The 18,126-nt window shown below is 41.5% G+C and overlaps 1 protein-coding gene across 1 annotated transcript in view; it reads right to left on the bottom strand.

Annotated features, from left to right (window-relative positions):
• micu2 (mitochondrial calcium uptake 2) overlaps positions 1-18,126 on the bottom strand; it is a 572,589-nt gene that overhangs the window by 99,566 nt on the left and 454,897 nt on the right. The window contains exon 8 of the mRNA XM_068033641.1: positions 9,118-9,174. Within this exon, the coding sequence (XP_067889742.1) occupies positions 9,118-9,174 (57 nt within the window). The remainder of the gene's footprint in view (positions 1-9,117; positions 9,175-18,126) is intronic.

The raw sequence follows: 18,126 nt of genomic DNA, 5'->3' as shown, positions 1-18,126 counted from the left end.
TTTTAAAAGACAAAATCAGTTTTTCACAACTCTTCAAAGTTAGTCCGTAATTTGTATCATTGCTCTTCTGGTGTGCATGACACTTCCCCCAAAAAGGGAAAAATGAAATTCCTTGGACAGAAAAGAAACAGTAAGAAATTTTAGGGTCACACCACTGTACACATTCATTTCATTCATTCCTCCATCTCACAACTGCTACAGCTAACATTGCTTGCAGCAGCCATTTCAGGTTCAAGTTTAAGATTTTTCATCATCCTTCCTTTGGATGAGGTACCATTAAAAGATTGCATTTCTTTTGGTTACGTGCTGTCAAATGGGGTTGTAGTTTCTCTGCCAGGCGCTTACCCATTGTCTCTCGAGACAAGGAGGCCAAAGAAGAAGAAGAATTTGCACTACTTTAGGAAGGTTAACCTCCAGGACCATGGAATTGTTGGGAAGCTCATAGTATGCACATTTCTGTTACAGCTTGTGGCAAGGTTCCATATCTTTACAAACTTTAATCCCTTGACTACTGCTTCCACAATATATGGCATTAACCATTCAGATTCTGGCACATTGATAGTTCTTAGTTCTAGGGTGATGCTTTGTTTTAAGCCCCTGCGAGGTGTCTGGGATTTCTTCCTGCCTCTTGTTCTTGCTGAGTTCTGACTCTAAATTGTTGGGTTTTTTTAGTTTTGGATTTGGAATCTGATTGCGTAATTCTTCATGCTGACCTCACTTTTAGTTTTCCTGTGATTTTCACAAGTGTAGTTCACTTTAGGATATATTACCTTCCCTTTTCCTTTTACTTCAGAGATCAGTGTTTTCTTAAACTGCCCCATTACTCTGGGACACTACTGCTCGCAGGTGGTTGCCAGCTTCCACTGCACTCCCCTGTGGCACTTCAACTAATTCAGGCATCTCCCTCACTTTTGGCTTTCCTTTTTGGGAATTTTCCTTGCCTCTATTTAAATCTTTAAAAAAGGTTTCAGCTAACCATATCTCTGTGCTTTCCCTTCAACTTTTGTGACTTTTTATTTTAGCTTATTTAAACCTTTTGGCTCCACCTTTGGGCCCTTTTAAATTCTTCTGGCTCTATCATTTCTTGTGGGATATTTGGAGCTTCCCCAGCCCGCTGCAGCTGTACAGAGTTTTGTTTACTCCCTCAGTTTCTCCAGTCTCTGTAGACTGTTCTGGACCCTCAGGGTACAATACTGTGCTTCCTGCCGAGTCATTGCCCAGCATCAGATCTACCCCCTGTATGGGTAAGCTCAGAATGATTCTGACTGTCACTACCCGGGTGACCATCTTACTCTGTAGATAAATTTTAACTAAGGGAACCTTCAAGCATTTGCCAGTAAGCCATTTATTAATACCATGTCACTTGTTCTGCTTTCCAGTAGCATTTCTGTCAGTTTGGCTGCCAGTAGGGTTTGACAACAACCGGTATCCCTGAGGATGGTTATCTCCTTGTCTAGTACCTGGGACACAAAGCAGTCATTTTTCCTTTGTGTAAAAAGATCTGTATGTGCTCTGCTCGAGTTATATTAAAACACAGGCTTACCACTTTCAAAGCCACAGACACGGGCTTGACTGCAGTGCCTCCTGTTGGTTTTTTGGCATACCAACAATTTGCCTGGACATGCCCAGATTTGTCAAAGTGGAAATAGGTCGGGCTGACCCCTACTGGTTTATCCCCTGGGTTCCTTCTTTTAAAAGTTGGAGTCTGGTCGGGTTTTCCTTCCCTGCTCTCCTTTTCTCTCGAGCCAATTTCTGCTTCAATTGTATCCCTGCTATCTCTCCCTCGCTTGTAAGAGTTACAGGACCCAGATTTATTCTGAGTTAGGGATTTGTGTATTAATTCAGAATCGATGGCCATTTTGCTGTTTTCTTTACTCTTGTGACTCTTTGCTCTTCGATGTGGGTTCTTATACTACTTGGGATGCTATTTTCCAGCAACATCACTTCTCTCAAATTTTCATATGAGTTTCTAGCTTGAGAGATCGTTTCCAGCAATCAAAAGCCATATGTTTAATTCTTTCAAAATCAATGCAAGTTTGTGTGGGTCTTTTCAGGGTGTGTTGGAATTTCTGTCTATATGCTTCCAGTACCAGCTCATGTGCATTTAGAATTGCAGTTTTAGTTTGTTCATAATCAGAGGTACTTTCTTCTTCTAACCTTCACAAGCCCTACCCACGGACTCGCCTTGTAAGAGGTGAGTCCAAAATTCTTTCGGCCATTTTAGCCTGGTAGCTATTTTCTCAAATGAGATAAAATATGACTCAATCCTCTTCATTAAATTTTGGCACTAGTCTTGAGTGTCTCAGCACATCAAAATTTTACTCTAATTGGGGATAAGGTTTGAGTGGCTGGCAGCATTTTCATTTTGGGTTTGCAACCTCTGTAACCCAACCCTCTGCAATTGTATTTCCTCTCTTTTCAACTGAAATTCTCTTTCCTCTCTTTCCTTTTGTAACTGAAACTCTCTTTCCTCATTTTCCTTTTGTAACTGAAACTCTCTCTCTTCCCTTTTCACCTGCAACTGGATTCTAGCTAGAATTATTTTTTCAGACTCTGATTCCATGCTGCCTTCTTCTTCAGGGGTAAGATTAAAATGGGCAGCTGGACTTTTTACCAGTTCAGATTACTTTACTTTTTGTCTGAAAGTGATTCCCACCTCTGTAGCTAAGCTTTTTAAATGCTCAATATTAAATTTTTTTAAAACTTATCATGGGATATCTCTCCCTGTTCGACAAATTTCTTAGCATTCAATGTGGTCATTTCTTTTGTTTCTAGCAGCATAGAGAAAAAACAGAGGGATACAAAAAAACCTGTTTGTTTATTTTTCCACAATTTTAGAGGCCAATTTTCCTCCCATTTTCCAAATATCTCGTTTAGCTGGCGGTTCAGATTCTGGCTTTGAGCTCGCAATTTCTTACGGCCACGTGGTGCGATGTGGGTGGTTCCTACTGTTTAAATCCCCACCTGACTGCAAGTTTTTTGTTATTAGGGCTTAACCCCTAGGTGTTTTATTTTTGAAATAAACAGAGAGTGACAAGTTTTCTTGTAGGTTTAAAAAACAGAAAATCAATTGTTAATTGGTTTATCCCGAAATTGTCACACATTCACTCGCACACACTTACACACACAAGAGGAGACAGATAGAGAGGGAAACAAAGGAAAATGATTTTTTTGTGGGTGGGGGGGGGGGGGGGGGGAGATTATGACAAACCAGTTGAATTCTCTTGGAAGTCAAGTTCTCAATGGGTGCAGGCCTGAGATGATTGTAGATTTCCCTCTTCAGTGAAAGTTCAGTTGAAGACAATGGGTCACTTCCGGTTCACTGCTCTCTAATGCAGATGTAGGATCCTACAGCAGGGCATGTGCCTTCTGGCTTGATGGAAAACAAACTGTTAGACGTTGCTTCTCTCTGGCTCTTTCTCCCTTTAGGCTGTCTTTTTTTTTAAGGTAAAGCTGTGTTACTTCTTACTCATGGCAGGAGACGTTCTAATCTTTTCCGCATGGCGATCGCACAATGGCACAGGCCGTGGCTACTTCACGCATTCGTTGTTCCAGAAGAAGACATTCAATTCTGGAATGTTTTAGGATGGGGTGCAATTGACGCCTCTTATATTTGAAGATTTGTCCTTTGTCTTTGTCAGACAGTTTGAATACACAAAGGCCGATCCCTTTTGGACCACTGTTCACTTTTTAAAACAAAGGTTAATTTTTAAAAGACAAAATCAGTTTTTCATAATTTTTCAGAGTTAGTCCATAATTTATATCATCTCACTTCCAGTGTGTCTGACATACTCCACTGACTGCAGCATGGCTGGTGGAAGGTTGCTGACTTTCAGTGAGGGGGCCTGCTGATGGCCTTACAGGACAACTTCAGCAGCTCTGGCCCTCAAAGGCTTGGTTTTAGACTGTACCACCTCAGATGGGTGGCAGTAATCTGGGCTGGCTGGCTGATAGGCAACAGCAGAGAGCACTGGTGGAATGGTAGGGATGGGAGGACAAATGCTGTCATCCTGAGAGAGGACAGGACATATGAACACACGAGTTAGGAGGAGTAGGCCACTCGGCCCTTCGAGCCTGCTCCACCATTCAATAAGTTCATGGCTGAACTGATTACTCCACATTTCCACCTACCCCCAATAACCTTCCATTTCCTTGGCCTTGAGGAGTATCTCAAGTAGCTCTGGGCCTAGAAGGCCCAACTTCTAACTGCACAACCTCGGCATGGGTGGCAGCAGCCTGCTGCTCCACAGCAGGGGTCGCCAACAAGTTGATTGCAAGCTCCGGGTAGTTCATGTTGGCCTTTGAGTAGCTTGCATAAACCACTTGATCGCTCACGTCATCCTGCCAGCATTAATCTGTGCATGCACATCCTGATATCACTGTGCACTATCACCATCACGTACCGACATCACCACAGGAAGATTGAGCGGTGGCAACTCGTGGCGTGCGCTGAGGGAGCAGTGAGCAGAGCGAGGACCCCAGCAGCGAATGCCAAGGAAACAGCAAGCAGGGGGGCCTGGTGGCAAACAGGGGAACAAGCTGCGAGTGGAGTGCTGAGTGGGGGAGCGAGTGGCAAACAGCAAGGATGCATTCAAGCGGCAAGTGGGGAACAGCCAGCGCCAAACAGTGAGCACGGGGAGTAAGCGACAGACAAGGGGGGATAAACGAGTGCGACTGGGGGAGTGATGGCGAGCAGGCTGGAGTGGGGGGGGGGGGGGGGGGGGGGGAGGGGTTGCAAAGAGAAGCAACTATAGGGGAAGGGACTTTTGTGCCAAATTGAACAGCGCCATCTTTATTACCGGCAGCTGCCTGAGACGTTGCAGATGTTTCTGTCATTTGCGCATGCCGGAGTAATGCGCCACCTAGTGGTGGTGTTGTCAGCAAATGTGTTCTTTTCCTTTATCAGAATTAGCTCTTGCTCAGGAAAAGGTTGGTGACCCCTGCTCCACGTTGCATAGCCACTCCCCCTCAGCAATCCAAGCAATGCTTTGGAGGACAGATTGCTGGACTGCTCTGACACCCTACAAGTTCCTTTGAACACTGGTGTCGGCAACTATGATAGCAGCAGTTTGAGCCTTCGTGGCAGCAAGGTGAGCTGGCACGACTTCAGTCTGAGCCTTCACTGCAGATGTGAGTTGAGATTGATGGAGATTGTTGGTAGGTGAGAGATATAGGTGTGATGGATTGAGCATTGTGCAAGGCTAGTGTTCAAATTGGTGGGATATAATATTTGAAGATATATTCACTGACCTTGACCGCTCGTGTGCGGTCACTGAGCTTCTTGCAACAGTACATGGTCCTTGGGGTGAGACTCCTGATATTGATCACCACAGCTATCTGGTCCCACTACCTTCTGAGAGTTTGGTGGGCCTCCTGGTCCCTGCGGATCGATGACATCTCTCCTCCTCTGCACCTCCTTGACCAAGGCCTCCAGTGCAATGTTGGAAAATCTTGGAGTTCACTCTCTGCAATGTTGTGCCATTTTTGTGTCTTTTCCCTGGTCAAACTCATTTTTACAATGACCTCCACATTCACTCCAGCCAAAATGCCTGTACGCTTTACAAGGTGCAGGCTGGCTTTAAGTAGTGCAGGCTAGCTTGCACTCTTGTTAGCCTCTCATGAGTTTGCACCCCAGCTCATGCGTGCACACTCACACTTAGTGCTGGCTGCATGCTACAATCATTTAAATGAGCTGGCGTGTTGCCTGCTGTCATGTGTTCTTTGTGTTATCTTAAGTAACACAATGAGATATGTGGATTCCAGTGCCTTGAAGATCTCTAACAGGTTTATTAACAGCTAGACTAGTATATACAATACAGAGCAAACTATGTACAGAACCTTTGTCTAGGGTGTTACAACTACAGGATGACTATGCCTTCTCGTCACAACTTAACTCATTCACATACTGAGTTCTTAAAGAGACATCACTCTTGAAGCCATCATACAACACCTGCATCGGAAGCAACAGGTGCGGGTTAATCATGCATCATGTGTCAACTGTCACTCAGTTGGCAGCACTTTTGTCTGTGAATAAGAAGGTTGAGGGTTCAAGTCCCACTCCAGAGACTTTAGCACAATAATCTAGGCTGACACTCCAGTGCAGTACTGAGAGAATGCTACAATGTAGCAGGTGCCATTTTTCGGAGGAGATGCTAAACCGAGGCCCTGTTTGCTCTTGACGGTGAGCATAAAATATCCCATGACACTATTACGAAGAAGAGCAGGGAGTTATCCCCGGTGTCCTGACCATTATTTATTGCTCAATCAACATCACAAAAACATATTATCTGGTCTTTATCACATTGCTGTGTGCAAATTTCCTACATTTCAACAGTGACTACACTTTAAAAGTACTTTATTGGCTGTAAAATGCTTTGGAACATCAAGAGGTCATGAAAAGCTTGAGATAAATGCAAGTCTTTCTTTTTATTTTAACCATGATCCCTGTGCCCGTTTTTGGGTTTCATCGAATTTTGCTGCAATCTTGTTCCATGAAGGACCAAGTTTTCAGTATAAGAAATAAGTATTGATGCAAGCTGACTTTATGACATTATCATCTGAGAAATAACCTGAATGAATCACAAAAAACGGCCTAGAGAAATTTGTGAATCACTCATGAGCATATAATATCCACCAGGATGGTTTAGAAACACGTTGCTGACAATGATGTGGTCATGGTGTTATGGGCAGAGCTTGCAAAGACTGTGCTATGTTCAGTCCTAACATCTGTAACTTACTCTGGTCTTGATCAGTAAATTTGCTAATTTTGTTACATTTGTGTCAAAGAATGCTACTTTGATATAGGTACGATTAATTGCATTGACACTGGCTTTTTCACTCAGATGGTCACAATTGCAAATAAACAAATTGATAAGGGACTTTCAGCTGATTTACAATGTGAGCTTGGTTGTATTTTTATTGTTATTTCTTAAAGCAGAAGAAAAAGGCAACAGAGTTTTAATTACTTGAAAAGATTTAAACTGCAATGTAATTGCTAATACAAATGTTTTTGATCTGGAAACTCTGCATCTTGCAGTAAATGCAAAATGCAAAACAAAAGTAAAATGCAAATTACTTTTTAACAAAGAAAATATATTCGGTTCATTTTCTCATAATTAAATAACTACTTTTTTTTTGTCTGTTGTAAACTTGAATTTACAATTGTGATGATGGTTTTGTCTGAAACTCACAGGAGGACTTCATAAAGTAATTAATCACTCAAAATGAATCTTTTTTAACATTTTTAATAGAATCAATATAGTGCTCCAAAATGGTCTTTGCTAATCATGCGAGATGTTCTTAAACCAGCAGAGAGATACTTGGAATGTGCACTTTAACCAGAGTGCTTTCTGTCAGCTTTTTGTCCCCAGAAACTCCTGACTCGTGCAAAAGTCAATCTTGTGTCAAAGTCGACACATGACTTTAAGCCAAATAATCTTGAATTTTTTCCTATTTCTCCTGTAAAAGTCGGCCTTAATTTTCAGAGCACAGACAGATCATTCTAATCACGCACTAGTATAAGTACCCAAATGCTCAGCTAGGACCTCCACATTTTTCAATATGGCATCAAGGAAGAACAACAAATACAGGGCGCAGTTTAAACTAAAAGTCGTTGCATGTGCAGAGAAGGTGAATCGTTTTGTGGCAGCAAGAGAATTCAAAGTATTAGAGAAGAATGCCAGAGATTGGAGAAAGCTTTCCACACAGCTCATGAAGATGCCAAAGAATGAAAGTGCCGACAGGCGAAAGCCTAGCAAGTAGCCGCAATTAGATAGTAAAGTTGCAGAATGAGTCAGTGAACATCACCAGAATGCATATAGTTTCCCGCGCATCCATCCGACTCAATGCCCTGTCTCCATGGTGGCTATTGTTTTGTTAATAAAAGTTCAAAGACATGACTCATGCAAAAGTCAATCCCCCAAATTTTAGCCTCAAAAATTGGTCTCAGAAATTTGACATTTACACGAGTATATATGGTAAATGTTCAAATATTTTATAATGGCGTTTGGGGCCACATACTTCTGCAAGACTTCCTCACATGCTAGAGCTGCTTGGGCAATGCCTCACAGTTTTCCTGCATGAGTGGAAATCTTAAAATCACTTTCATTATGGAGCTATAACAGCAATTTATAAAATTAGAGCAATGTACTTTCTAGAAATGTCCAGTTCACTTCCACTTTGAATGGAATTCTGTAATGATACAAGTTAATTCAAAGGTTTTAACACTATACTTTGAATCTTGCTAAAAGAGAGGTGTGCTATAAATTCATAATAATGGCTGTCACCTTTATTTTTGGTAACTCAACTGTAATAAAGGTGGTATTTATTATTGTGGATTTTTAGCACAACTCTTCCATAGCAAGATGTCAATAAAGTGCTAAAGCCTTTGAATTAATTTTTTTCATCACTAACTTATTGGTAGATTTGGCAGAATGCAATAACCAGAAATGAATCTTTAATCTTGCTATATTCAATGTGATTTTGTCACCCAATATTGATATTTGATTTTGCAATTTTGATTTAAAAAGTCAGTCCATGAAAATGTCAATTTCTGAGCAAATCGTAGCAATAAAATCACTTGTCACCACAAATAACATGTTCATAATGTATGAATGATCCCATTTTTTAACATTTAATCTCAGTTCCTGTCAAACTCTACTTCCCTAAAACAGCTTTTGAACAATGAAATATTCTGAAAGCAAATTAAAATGAGAGAATCAGGAGCTTTAAAACAGTTCTGAGCCAATCACCTTTCCTTAATCTTACCTACAACCTAATATCCTTTTAATAATGGTAGTGATAAATATGTTTTCTAGGTAACAGTATCTCTGTTCATTCCCATTACCTGTACAGAATCTCCTTGTTGTATCATAATAACAAGTTAATTGCAGGTGAAAAGACAGAATGACAGATTAGCTCCTTCATCAATCAAAGTAACAGGAATTGTGAGGAATGATGTATCTACATGTCCTGCAAACAACATTCAGAAACTTGGGTTCAGAGCTTGTTCAAACAAACCATCATTACGGAAGGCTCAACTGTGGTATTAAGTAGGAGGAAATGGTTATTCTGAGGGAAGTTTGGTAGGTGATAACCCGAAGGGAGGAGATGGCTTACCAGTGTAGAATGTGCTCCTTGCTTGACCTCTTTCTTTTGCCCAATGATGCTCTGCAGCTGAAATCAGATTACAGTTCTCAATATTTTGAAATGCCACAGTTTTTTTTCTAAACTGAACAATTTAAACTGCACAGAGATTACATTCATAAATAGGTCAAAAGTAACCAACGTTAGTTTAGTAATCAGATGTTCGGTGAGGTTCATGCAGGCTATCATTAACAAATTCACATTAGGGAAATAGAACTGAATCTGTGTCTGCAGTACAGTTGAAGGTATCATCATATCATGTTGCTTTTAGAGCATAACTGTGCGATTCTGTCCAACTTCTCTGAGAAGACAGTTGTGCTTTTGAAGATGTACGCTGCTTGATTAAAAGCATTACATTCAGTTGAGTGCAGGGTAAAATGAATAGAAAAACTAGATACCATCTTTTTTCAAGGCTCTTCAAGACTACAAAATATTTGAGTTCAAACATCATTCCGAAACCTTGGAGACAGGCAAACTGTCAAAAGAGATTCATCTTCAATGCATGTCTGCAAACTGAATTCTTAAAGAAAACACTGAACATTTAAAAAGAATTAGAAAGAACTGCATGAAAATAAAAATCTCTATTACGCACAGGACGAGATTGTATTGCTGTTATTGAAGCATAGACCTAAAGCAGATACTTAGGCCTTGATATTAACCCCACCATGACAGGTAGGAGAAAGACATTGAGAGGGGGATAGGATTAAACTATCAAATGTATGAAAAACGACTCTAATCCATTGTGTATGCACCCATCGGGCTGAACGAAAAATGGCGGCAGCTCATTTAAATAGCTGGGGTGGACTGCCCCACCCCTGATCACATGAAGGGGGCGGGCTGTCCGCCCCCGGCAATGGTGTCAGCTGCCTGTGTGCAGTCACCAACGCCATTTTTAAAGGGCTGTTAGCCCTACTGGCATATTTAAATATTTAAAGAAAGATTAAATGAAAATAAATAAATGCATCCCTTTTTCCCCTCTCCCACCCCCCAATAACAATTAAATTATTTTTAAATTATTTGCCCTCCCCCCCCAAAATATTTACCTTTACCATCTGACCTTCCCCCATACTGCACAAACTTTAAACTATAATCCTTCCCACCATCCCCTACACCCATGACGTTAATGTGACCCCATCCGCAAACCCCCACCCTGAGAAACTTACCTCCTTCCCCACCCCCCCCCCCCATCAGCGTTGCGCCTTGCTTTCCCAGACGGGGATCCGAAGACATGGGAGTGCCGGCCGCTTGAGGTGGGAAGTCCCACCTAATAGAGCTGCCAGCCAATCAATGGGTTGGCAGCTAAGTGTCCCAGCAGCGCCACTGGGAGTGGTGGCCACTGCTGCGACTTCAGCCCAGCTTGAAGATGATGATGTCGGCAAGTCCGGAACAAAGGTAAGTTTTGGTTGCCTCGCCGGGGGTGATCAGTCGGGCCCCGGCGAGGCAAGGGTGGTCGACTGGGGTGATGCGGGGGTGTGTTGGATGGTGGGGGTGGCTGGGGCAGCGGGTGCAGCCCTCCATCGGGCACAAGGTGCCCGATCATGAGGGCCCGGCCCCCCCTCACCCCCCTGGGCCATCAGAGAACCAGCTGTTTTTGTCAGGCAGCTTCTCTCGGCCTCTGCCACCCGACTAGCCGTGGGTAAAATCCCTGTGGAGGCAGGTGAAGACCCTTAAGTGGCCACTTAAGTGCCTTGATTGGCATGGGGTGGGCAGGCCATTTTTTGCCGCTGCCGCCCTGCCTAAAGTGGCGGCGGAGGCGAGAGCAGATTGGGAAGGGCTCCTAGAGTCTCCCGCTCCATTTTACACCATCCCCCCCACCATCCTGCGCTTGGGGGTGGGGGGGGGGGGGGGCGTAAAATCCAGCCCCTAGTAGTGAAAGAAAGGTGGCAGCTGCTGGCTTCACAAGGTAAGTGTTTTTTTTCAGCACTGCTTGTAGGCCAGTAGGTGCAGTTATTCCTCTCCTGGCTGCTCAAGGGCACCATCAGCCAGCCCCCATGCTGATCATGGCCTCTCTCTCTCTCCCCTGCTGTGATGTCTTCTCTTCCCCTACCCTCCATCCTCAAGGGTCCTCAGCCATGGTCAGCTGCCAGGTGGAAAATGGATCCAAAAATGAATATCTCTGATTTACCATGCACAAAATTCCAAAATACAGCTGTGCAATGAGCAAATAGATACCAGCAGCTTCACTAGAGGGACAGGGATGTTGCAAATCCAGGAAGAGTAAATCCAGAGCACTCAATCACTTGTTTCAACAACACACAGTAAATTCCTTTGGTTAGGACAGTGTTAAGCATGGCAGGAGAAATCATTTTAACAAAAGTGGTGACGTGAGAAAGACACACAATTATTTTATACCTGACTATAATCAAAGCACAATGCTTATGCTCACGTAGCTGTGTCCATGTCAAGATTATCTTCTTACCGTTTCATATTGAAATGTCTAGTGTACAAGGAGAAATTTAATGATTGCATCTGACTTTAGATTTGCATCATAATTAGAGCGGAGCCCTAGGTATCCTACATTCCAAGTAGTCCAATCTAGCTTTCAAATGCAAGTCAACAGGCTTAACTGATACTGGTTACAATATTTGTATACTTTAATCCTTACTTTTAAATATGGCTTTGTATGGAATGCTGTGTAAGACATGGGTGCTGCAATTTAATCTACTATGTCTCAATATACTGCACTCAAAATGGTCAATGCTCCACATGCCAGCACTTTATAATTATTGTTCTGACATTATAGATATGATCAAATAATCACCATCCACCTTATTTCATGAAAGGCGAAAGTTACATGTAAATGTAACAGTGCAGATTACAAGGCAATATTTTAGCAGCAAAGATATGCTGAATTAGCAGACTCAACACCATTGTTGGTGGGTCCTAATCAGTATATTCCAAGGTCTGCGATACCCATTTAATATTTTATTTGGAATTGCATGGATATGAATCTGTATAAATAAGTGCAATTGAACAGAAAGGAAAAATAAATATTTCAGCTGCTTTGAAAGAAAATCCTGGTTCCAAAAGTCATAAGTGGATTTTCATAAATGGGTCAGTGAGTCTATATAAGTACCACTCCCCTCAGTAACCTTTGGTCTTCAGTTTCTTCTTTAGCAATAATTTCAAAAATGCTTATTGATGCTGCCGAGTGGCATCGTTTCAGTGGCTACCTTCAGGTGACATTTAAAAGTGTTTTAAGTTCTGACAGCAGTTCATTTGCCTTTGCTTTCTCAATTGAGGCTAACATCTGCCCACAAAATCAATCAGCTGATGTTTCATAACCATCATAAATACTTCAGAGAACACTTGTAACTGCATGCATCTGATCAGATACAAGTCATTTATCACAGATGTCTCTTGTGCCTCAATAGTCTAAAATTACTGACTCTCTGCATTGTTTCCAAAAAATTGTATACTGCTTGTTACACTGAACAGAAACATTTACTGAAATCCAGTTCCAGATGTTTTACATACCTTTCAATGAAACTTGCACAGCTCCTCATATGAGCAGCATTAACAAAAAAAAATATGGGAAACATTGTTAATCAACACAACCAATAACCACTGGGGTGTAATATGAAGTAACCCAATTAGAAAACTGATTTGGATGTGTAAATATATTTTATAAAGTGTTCATTTCATTTCCTTCCCGAAAATAGTTATCATTTTATGGACAGACTTATTCATTTATTATTTCTCCCCCTTCACCGCACCCCCCCCCCCCCCTTTATAAATACCTTTTACTGGAATATTTGGAGTTACTTTTGGCATTTCTGTAAGTTTCCCCATCACCAATGATAGGCTGGTTTGCCTGTAATTGCTGGGTTTATCCCTCCCTGGCTTTTTCTGAACAGGGTTATAACATTTGCAATCCTCCAGTCTGGGTCCATCTGCACATCCAAGGAGGATTTGTGAGATTGTAGCCAGAGCCTCTGCAATTTCCACTCTTACTTCCCTCAATAATCTAGGATGCATCGCAACCAGACCAGTTGACTTTTATACTTTTGAGGACTATCAAACTTTTAAGTAATTATCAAGAAACTTCTGGTTCAATTGGAAATCACAGAAAGTCAAAAGCATACTTACGCAAATGTGACATTGGGCAGTACTCTTAATCAATGAGCAAGAATTCTATTTTTCTGCAACAGGAAGAGCATGCTGTGTGCCTTGAATTATTATACTCATTTATTGAGTTTGGGGGTGCGTGTCGAGGGTTGGGTGAGGGATGCAGTCTGGACTCTTTTTAACTTACAATTTTGTTTGTCTTAAATATGTTGTCTTGTTGCATGCGTGCATGGACTGCTTCATTATCTGAGAAGTTGTGAATGGAACTGAACACTGTGCAATCATCTGTGAAAATCCCCACTTCTGGCCGTATGATGGAGAGGTGGTCATTGATGAAGCCGCTGAAGATGTTTAGCCCTAGGAAACGCCATAAGGAACTCCTGCACCAATGTCCTGGGGTTGAGATGATTGGCCTCCAACAACCATAACCATCTTCCTTTGTGTTAGGTAGGACTCCAACCAGTGGAGAGTTTTCCCATTGATTCCCACTCACTTCAATTTTGCTAGGTCTCCTTGATGCCACACTCAGTCAAATGCTGCCTTGATTCTCCTCTCACCTCACCTCTGAAATTCAACTCTTTTGTCCATGTTTGGACCAAAGATGTAAAACTGTTTGGAGCTGAGTGGTCCTGCTAGAACCCAAGCTGAGCATTGTTCAGCAGGTTAATGGTGAATAAGTGCCGCTTGATAGTACTGTCGACGACATCTTCCATCACTTTTCTGATGATTGAGAGTAGACTGATGGGGCGGTAACTAGCCAGATTGGATTTGTCCTGCTTTTTTGTGGACAGGACACACCTGGGCAATTTTTCACATTGTCAGGTAGATACCCGTATTATACCTGTCATGGAACAACTTGGCTGGAGTTGCAGCTAGTTCTGCAGCTCACATCTACAGCGCTACAGCCAGGATGTTGATGGGGCCCCGTCAAAATCTTATTAACAAGGTTTAACTTTTTAGGAGATTTTTAACAGCAATATTTCATGGTAAAAGGGGAAGCCCCTGTCAGTTCAGTGATTCCTAATTGATTGCAGTCTGTGGGGACTTCAACAGTGCACCCAATGGAGAAGCATAGAATCACTGATGGCATCTTCTGGATTTCCATATTTGACTGTGCATGTGCGGACTCTAGAAGTTGCTGTCAGATTCAGAGGAGTAATGACAGTGAACACAGTCAGTTTCATCGTCATTACTACTGGAAAATCTGGGAAAATGTCAAACCCACTCCTTTTTAAAATGCTAGGAAAATTATACTTTCACAGTGCAGGTGGGAACAATTAGAGGCAAAGGAAAGGACGGTTGATTGTCAAGGCTCAAATCTATCCTAAGCAGAGGGAGATAAACTGATAACTATCAGAATGTTTGGGCTAATCATGGCAATATCTACCAATTGCTTGTAGGGTAGAGGGCAAAGAAGGCACATCATTGTGCTGACAACTCAGCCATCTCCTGAAGCTAGTGATTGCTACTCTTCCATTCAGGTTTTCTTGTATACCAGAACTGAGAGGATATACTTATTGGGAAAGACTGAACAGGTTGGGGCTCTTTTCTCAAGAAAAGAGATCGCTGAAGGATGACCTGATAGAGATTTTTAAGATTATGAAAGGGATTGATATGATGGACGTAGAGATGATGTTTTCACTTGTGGGGGAGACCAAAAATATCTGATAATCATCAATAAATCCAATAGAAAATTCAAGAGAAACTTCTTTATCTGAAGAGTGGTAAGAACATGGAACTCACTACCATAAGGAATAGTTGAAGCGAATAGCAAAGATGTATTTAAGAGGAAGCCAGATAAGCACATGAGGGAGAAAGCAGTGGAAGGATATTCTGATACAGTGTTATGATCCTGTTGTTTTTTGGGGGGAAATCTGCAGTGTGTCTTTAAGTCAGCAAAGGATCAGTAGTGCTTTAAGAACAAGCAAGCCTCAGGAGTTACCGAGAAGGTGCATTCTGGTTGCCTTTGGATACAACTATACAAAGAGAGACCCAATCAATTTCAGCAGGTGCATCCTGGTTGCCTTGGTCACAGCCATTCAGAGACTGAGAATCGATATACAATGTTGCGATTATCCTTTTGTCATGCAGGCACCCCAAGAATGAGGCATATTAATTTTGTCATATGAACACTGATTTTAAACTGTTACTGGAATGAAGAAAGGACGTTAAAAAAATCACCAGACACTTGGCTGGAAAAACATTTTTGCATACAAATAGACAGTGCTTCGAGGGACAAAGGGGTTATTCACTGCTCCAATTTAACCCACAATGGACTTTGAGCACCAGGTATTATGTGTAAGAAGAGACGTTACAGGGTCGGCTAAGACAAGAGAATCCACAAACAGACGTGGTCAGACCAGCTAGTCACATGACTAACCTGCTTGGTAACCTGGGTTTTTCTGAATTGTACAAAGAGTTTGAACTGAGAAAGACTGTTTGTTCCTGGAGTGAGAAGGCCTCTCCTGTCTGTTCCCATCTCTTTCTCACAAGCCTCTGGCCCCACAGAGGACACGTGAACTTCAAGAGAGAAAAGTTTCCTACATCGAACAAGGTTTAAGAAGAATACCAGGACCCAACGAAAAGCAAGACCCACTTACAATCAAAGACTTTACAGCGAGTTCAAAGAACAGTTACCAAAACTATCTTCAGATATTGCCTCAAACTTTTCTACTTTTTGCCTTCTGCTCTTTTCCGTCTCTATCTGCATGTGTGCATCGTGTATGCATGCTAGCATGGGTGCATCGCGTATCTGTAGGCATTAACAGAATTGAAGTTTAAGTTTAATAAAGTTCAACCTTTTTTCTTTAAACCTAAGAAAACCTGTTTGGCTAGTTTTGTTGCCTTATAGAACATAGAACAGAGAACAGTACAGCACAGTACAGGCCCTTCGGCCCACGATGTTGTGCCGACCCACTTATAATTGGAAGTTACTGAACAAGGATTCACTAAGGGGGAGCTAAAAAAAACGGTGTGTTTAAAATTAAACCCTGTTACGGTAAGACCAGGTGAAAGCTGAGAAAGAACCCTAGACCCCTTTCTCACCTGGTCGTAACATTATGAACTTTTTTTTTGTTGAGACAGACTGTTCTAACACAGATAGCTGGGCCAGCATTTAAACTGAAGAAAGGGAAGTTAGACTGTGGCAATCTTTTATCCCTCAAAAATTCTATTGCCAAATTGATTCATTGAAAAGTGTTTGTGAGTGGTTGAACTGCAGTGGTCATTGCTGGATGAAAGATGAGTTGAAGTTTTGAATGTTGGACATTTTTTCTTCCCTCATTGGACCCTGGAAGACTGCGAGTGGACTGTAATCAGAGGATTGTTCATTGGGACGTGTAAATCTGCAAGGACACTAATTTTTTCTATTTTAAATGTTGTTTTTTATCTTAGTAGTGTTTAAGAATTTAGTTTTTTCTAATAAATAGCAAATTTGTTGATCTAAAGACACCTGGTTTGGTTTGCCTCATTCAGGGGTTTATAGATGGTTCAATTCGGCTGTGGGTTTCTTTAATTTGGAAAGTTTAAAGTGATATGTTAGGCGATCTTTTTTTTTTTTAGAGATACAGCACTGAAACAGGCCCTTCGGCCCACCGAGTCTGTGCCGAACATCAACCACCCGTTTAATCTGTGGAGCGATGGGACTGAACTGACAGTGCGTTGCTCCCACCACAATCAGAATCATATATTCTGATTGGGGGCTTTGACTTGAGCAGTCGGTTCTAACAACGGTCAGATGAAGATGGGTGCAAGGAAGCTTGTGTGGAGAAAAAAGGACAGCATAGATCAGTTGGGCCAAATAGCCTGGTTCTGTGCTGCAATCTCTACGTAATTCTAAGTATAATCCCACCATTTCCTCAACGCAAGAGGGTACATTATCCAGGAATTTTGACAGGAGCATTGATTGGAAAATTTGTCATGAAGGTTGGTATGCATGAATCCTGATTTTTATGGTTATTAATTTTAATGGCAAGGCTCAGAAAATGTGGTGTTTCAAAACTACCCAGTTTCTGCTTCTGTGTGATTTTGAGAGTCCAGATCTAAATATTATACAGAAATATTAACCACAAAGTAAGCTCATACACTTTCTTCAACTTGCATCTTTCTTCCAGCTGATCCTGCGCCCCGGGGCATCCTTTCAGGACTTCTCCCACCTTGACATCACTTCCTTAAAAACTACCCACCACTTTCGACCCTTCAGCCAATTTCCAATAATTCTGAGATTTTACCTTGAATCCCCACTGCTTTAAACTCTGTGTAAAATTTTGTCAAAGGCTCTTTGGAAGTCTAAATACATATCACTTTTAGAATTTCCACTGTCCATTTGGAATGTCCCTTGTTCAAAAAGGTTAAGGAAATAGGACTGGCATGATCTTCCCCTTCTGAGTCTTCATTAACAGCCATTTACTTGGTTATCATGCATGTAATCCTCAAGTTTACTTCAAAGAGGGTATATAAGTGGTCATTTCAGTCAAAACTTTTAAATTGAGGGTGATAAATTAGTACACTTGATATTTTATTACTAGACAGAGGTTAGGAAATTAACAGTTATTAGACTTGTTTCTCAGCATTTTCCAACAGATATCATTAATGTACAGTTTAATTTTCAGCATAGTAACCCATATAAGAGTACAGTATTGCAATGATTATGATACTAGACTAGTAATCCACAGGCTTGGACTAATAATCCAAAGAACGTGATTTTAAATCCTACTGCAGCAGTTTGAGAATTTGATATATGTTTAAAAAATCTGGAAATGAAAAGCTGATATCAATCCAACCAATTCACTAATATGTTTTAGGCAAGGAAACCTGCTGTTCTTACTAGTTTGATCTATATGCTACTCCAGTCCTTGACTCTTAACTAGCCCTTGAAGACCCTAGTAGATCACGAAGTTGTACCAAACCAGCATC

Source organism: Heterodontus francisci, chromosome 6 (assembly GCF_036365525.1).
Source record: "Heterodontus francisci isolate sHetFra1 chromosome 6, sHetFra1.hap1, whole genome shotgun sequence".
Taxonomy (NCBI): Eukaryota; Metazoa; Chordata; class Chondrichthyes; order Heterodontiformes; family Heterodontidae; genus Heterodontus; species Heterodontus francisci.
The sequence above is the reverse complement of the archived record's forward strand: the minus strand, read 5'-3'. Positions and strand labels throughout refer to the sequence as shown.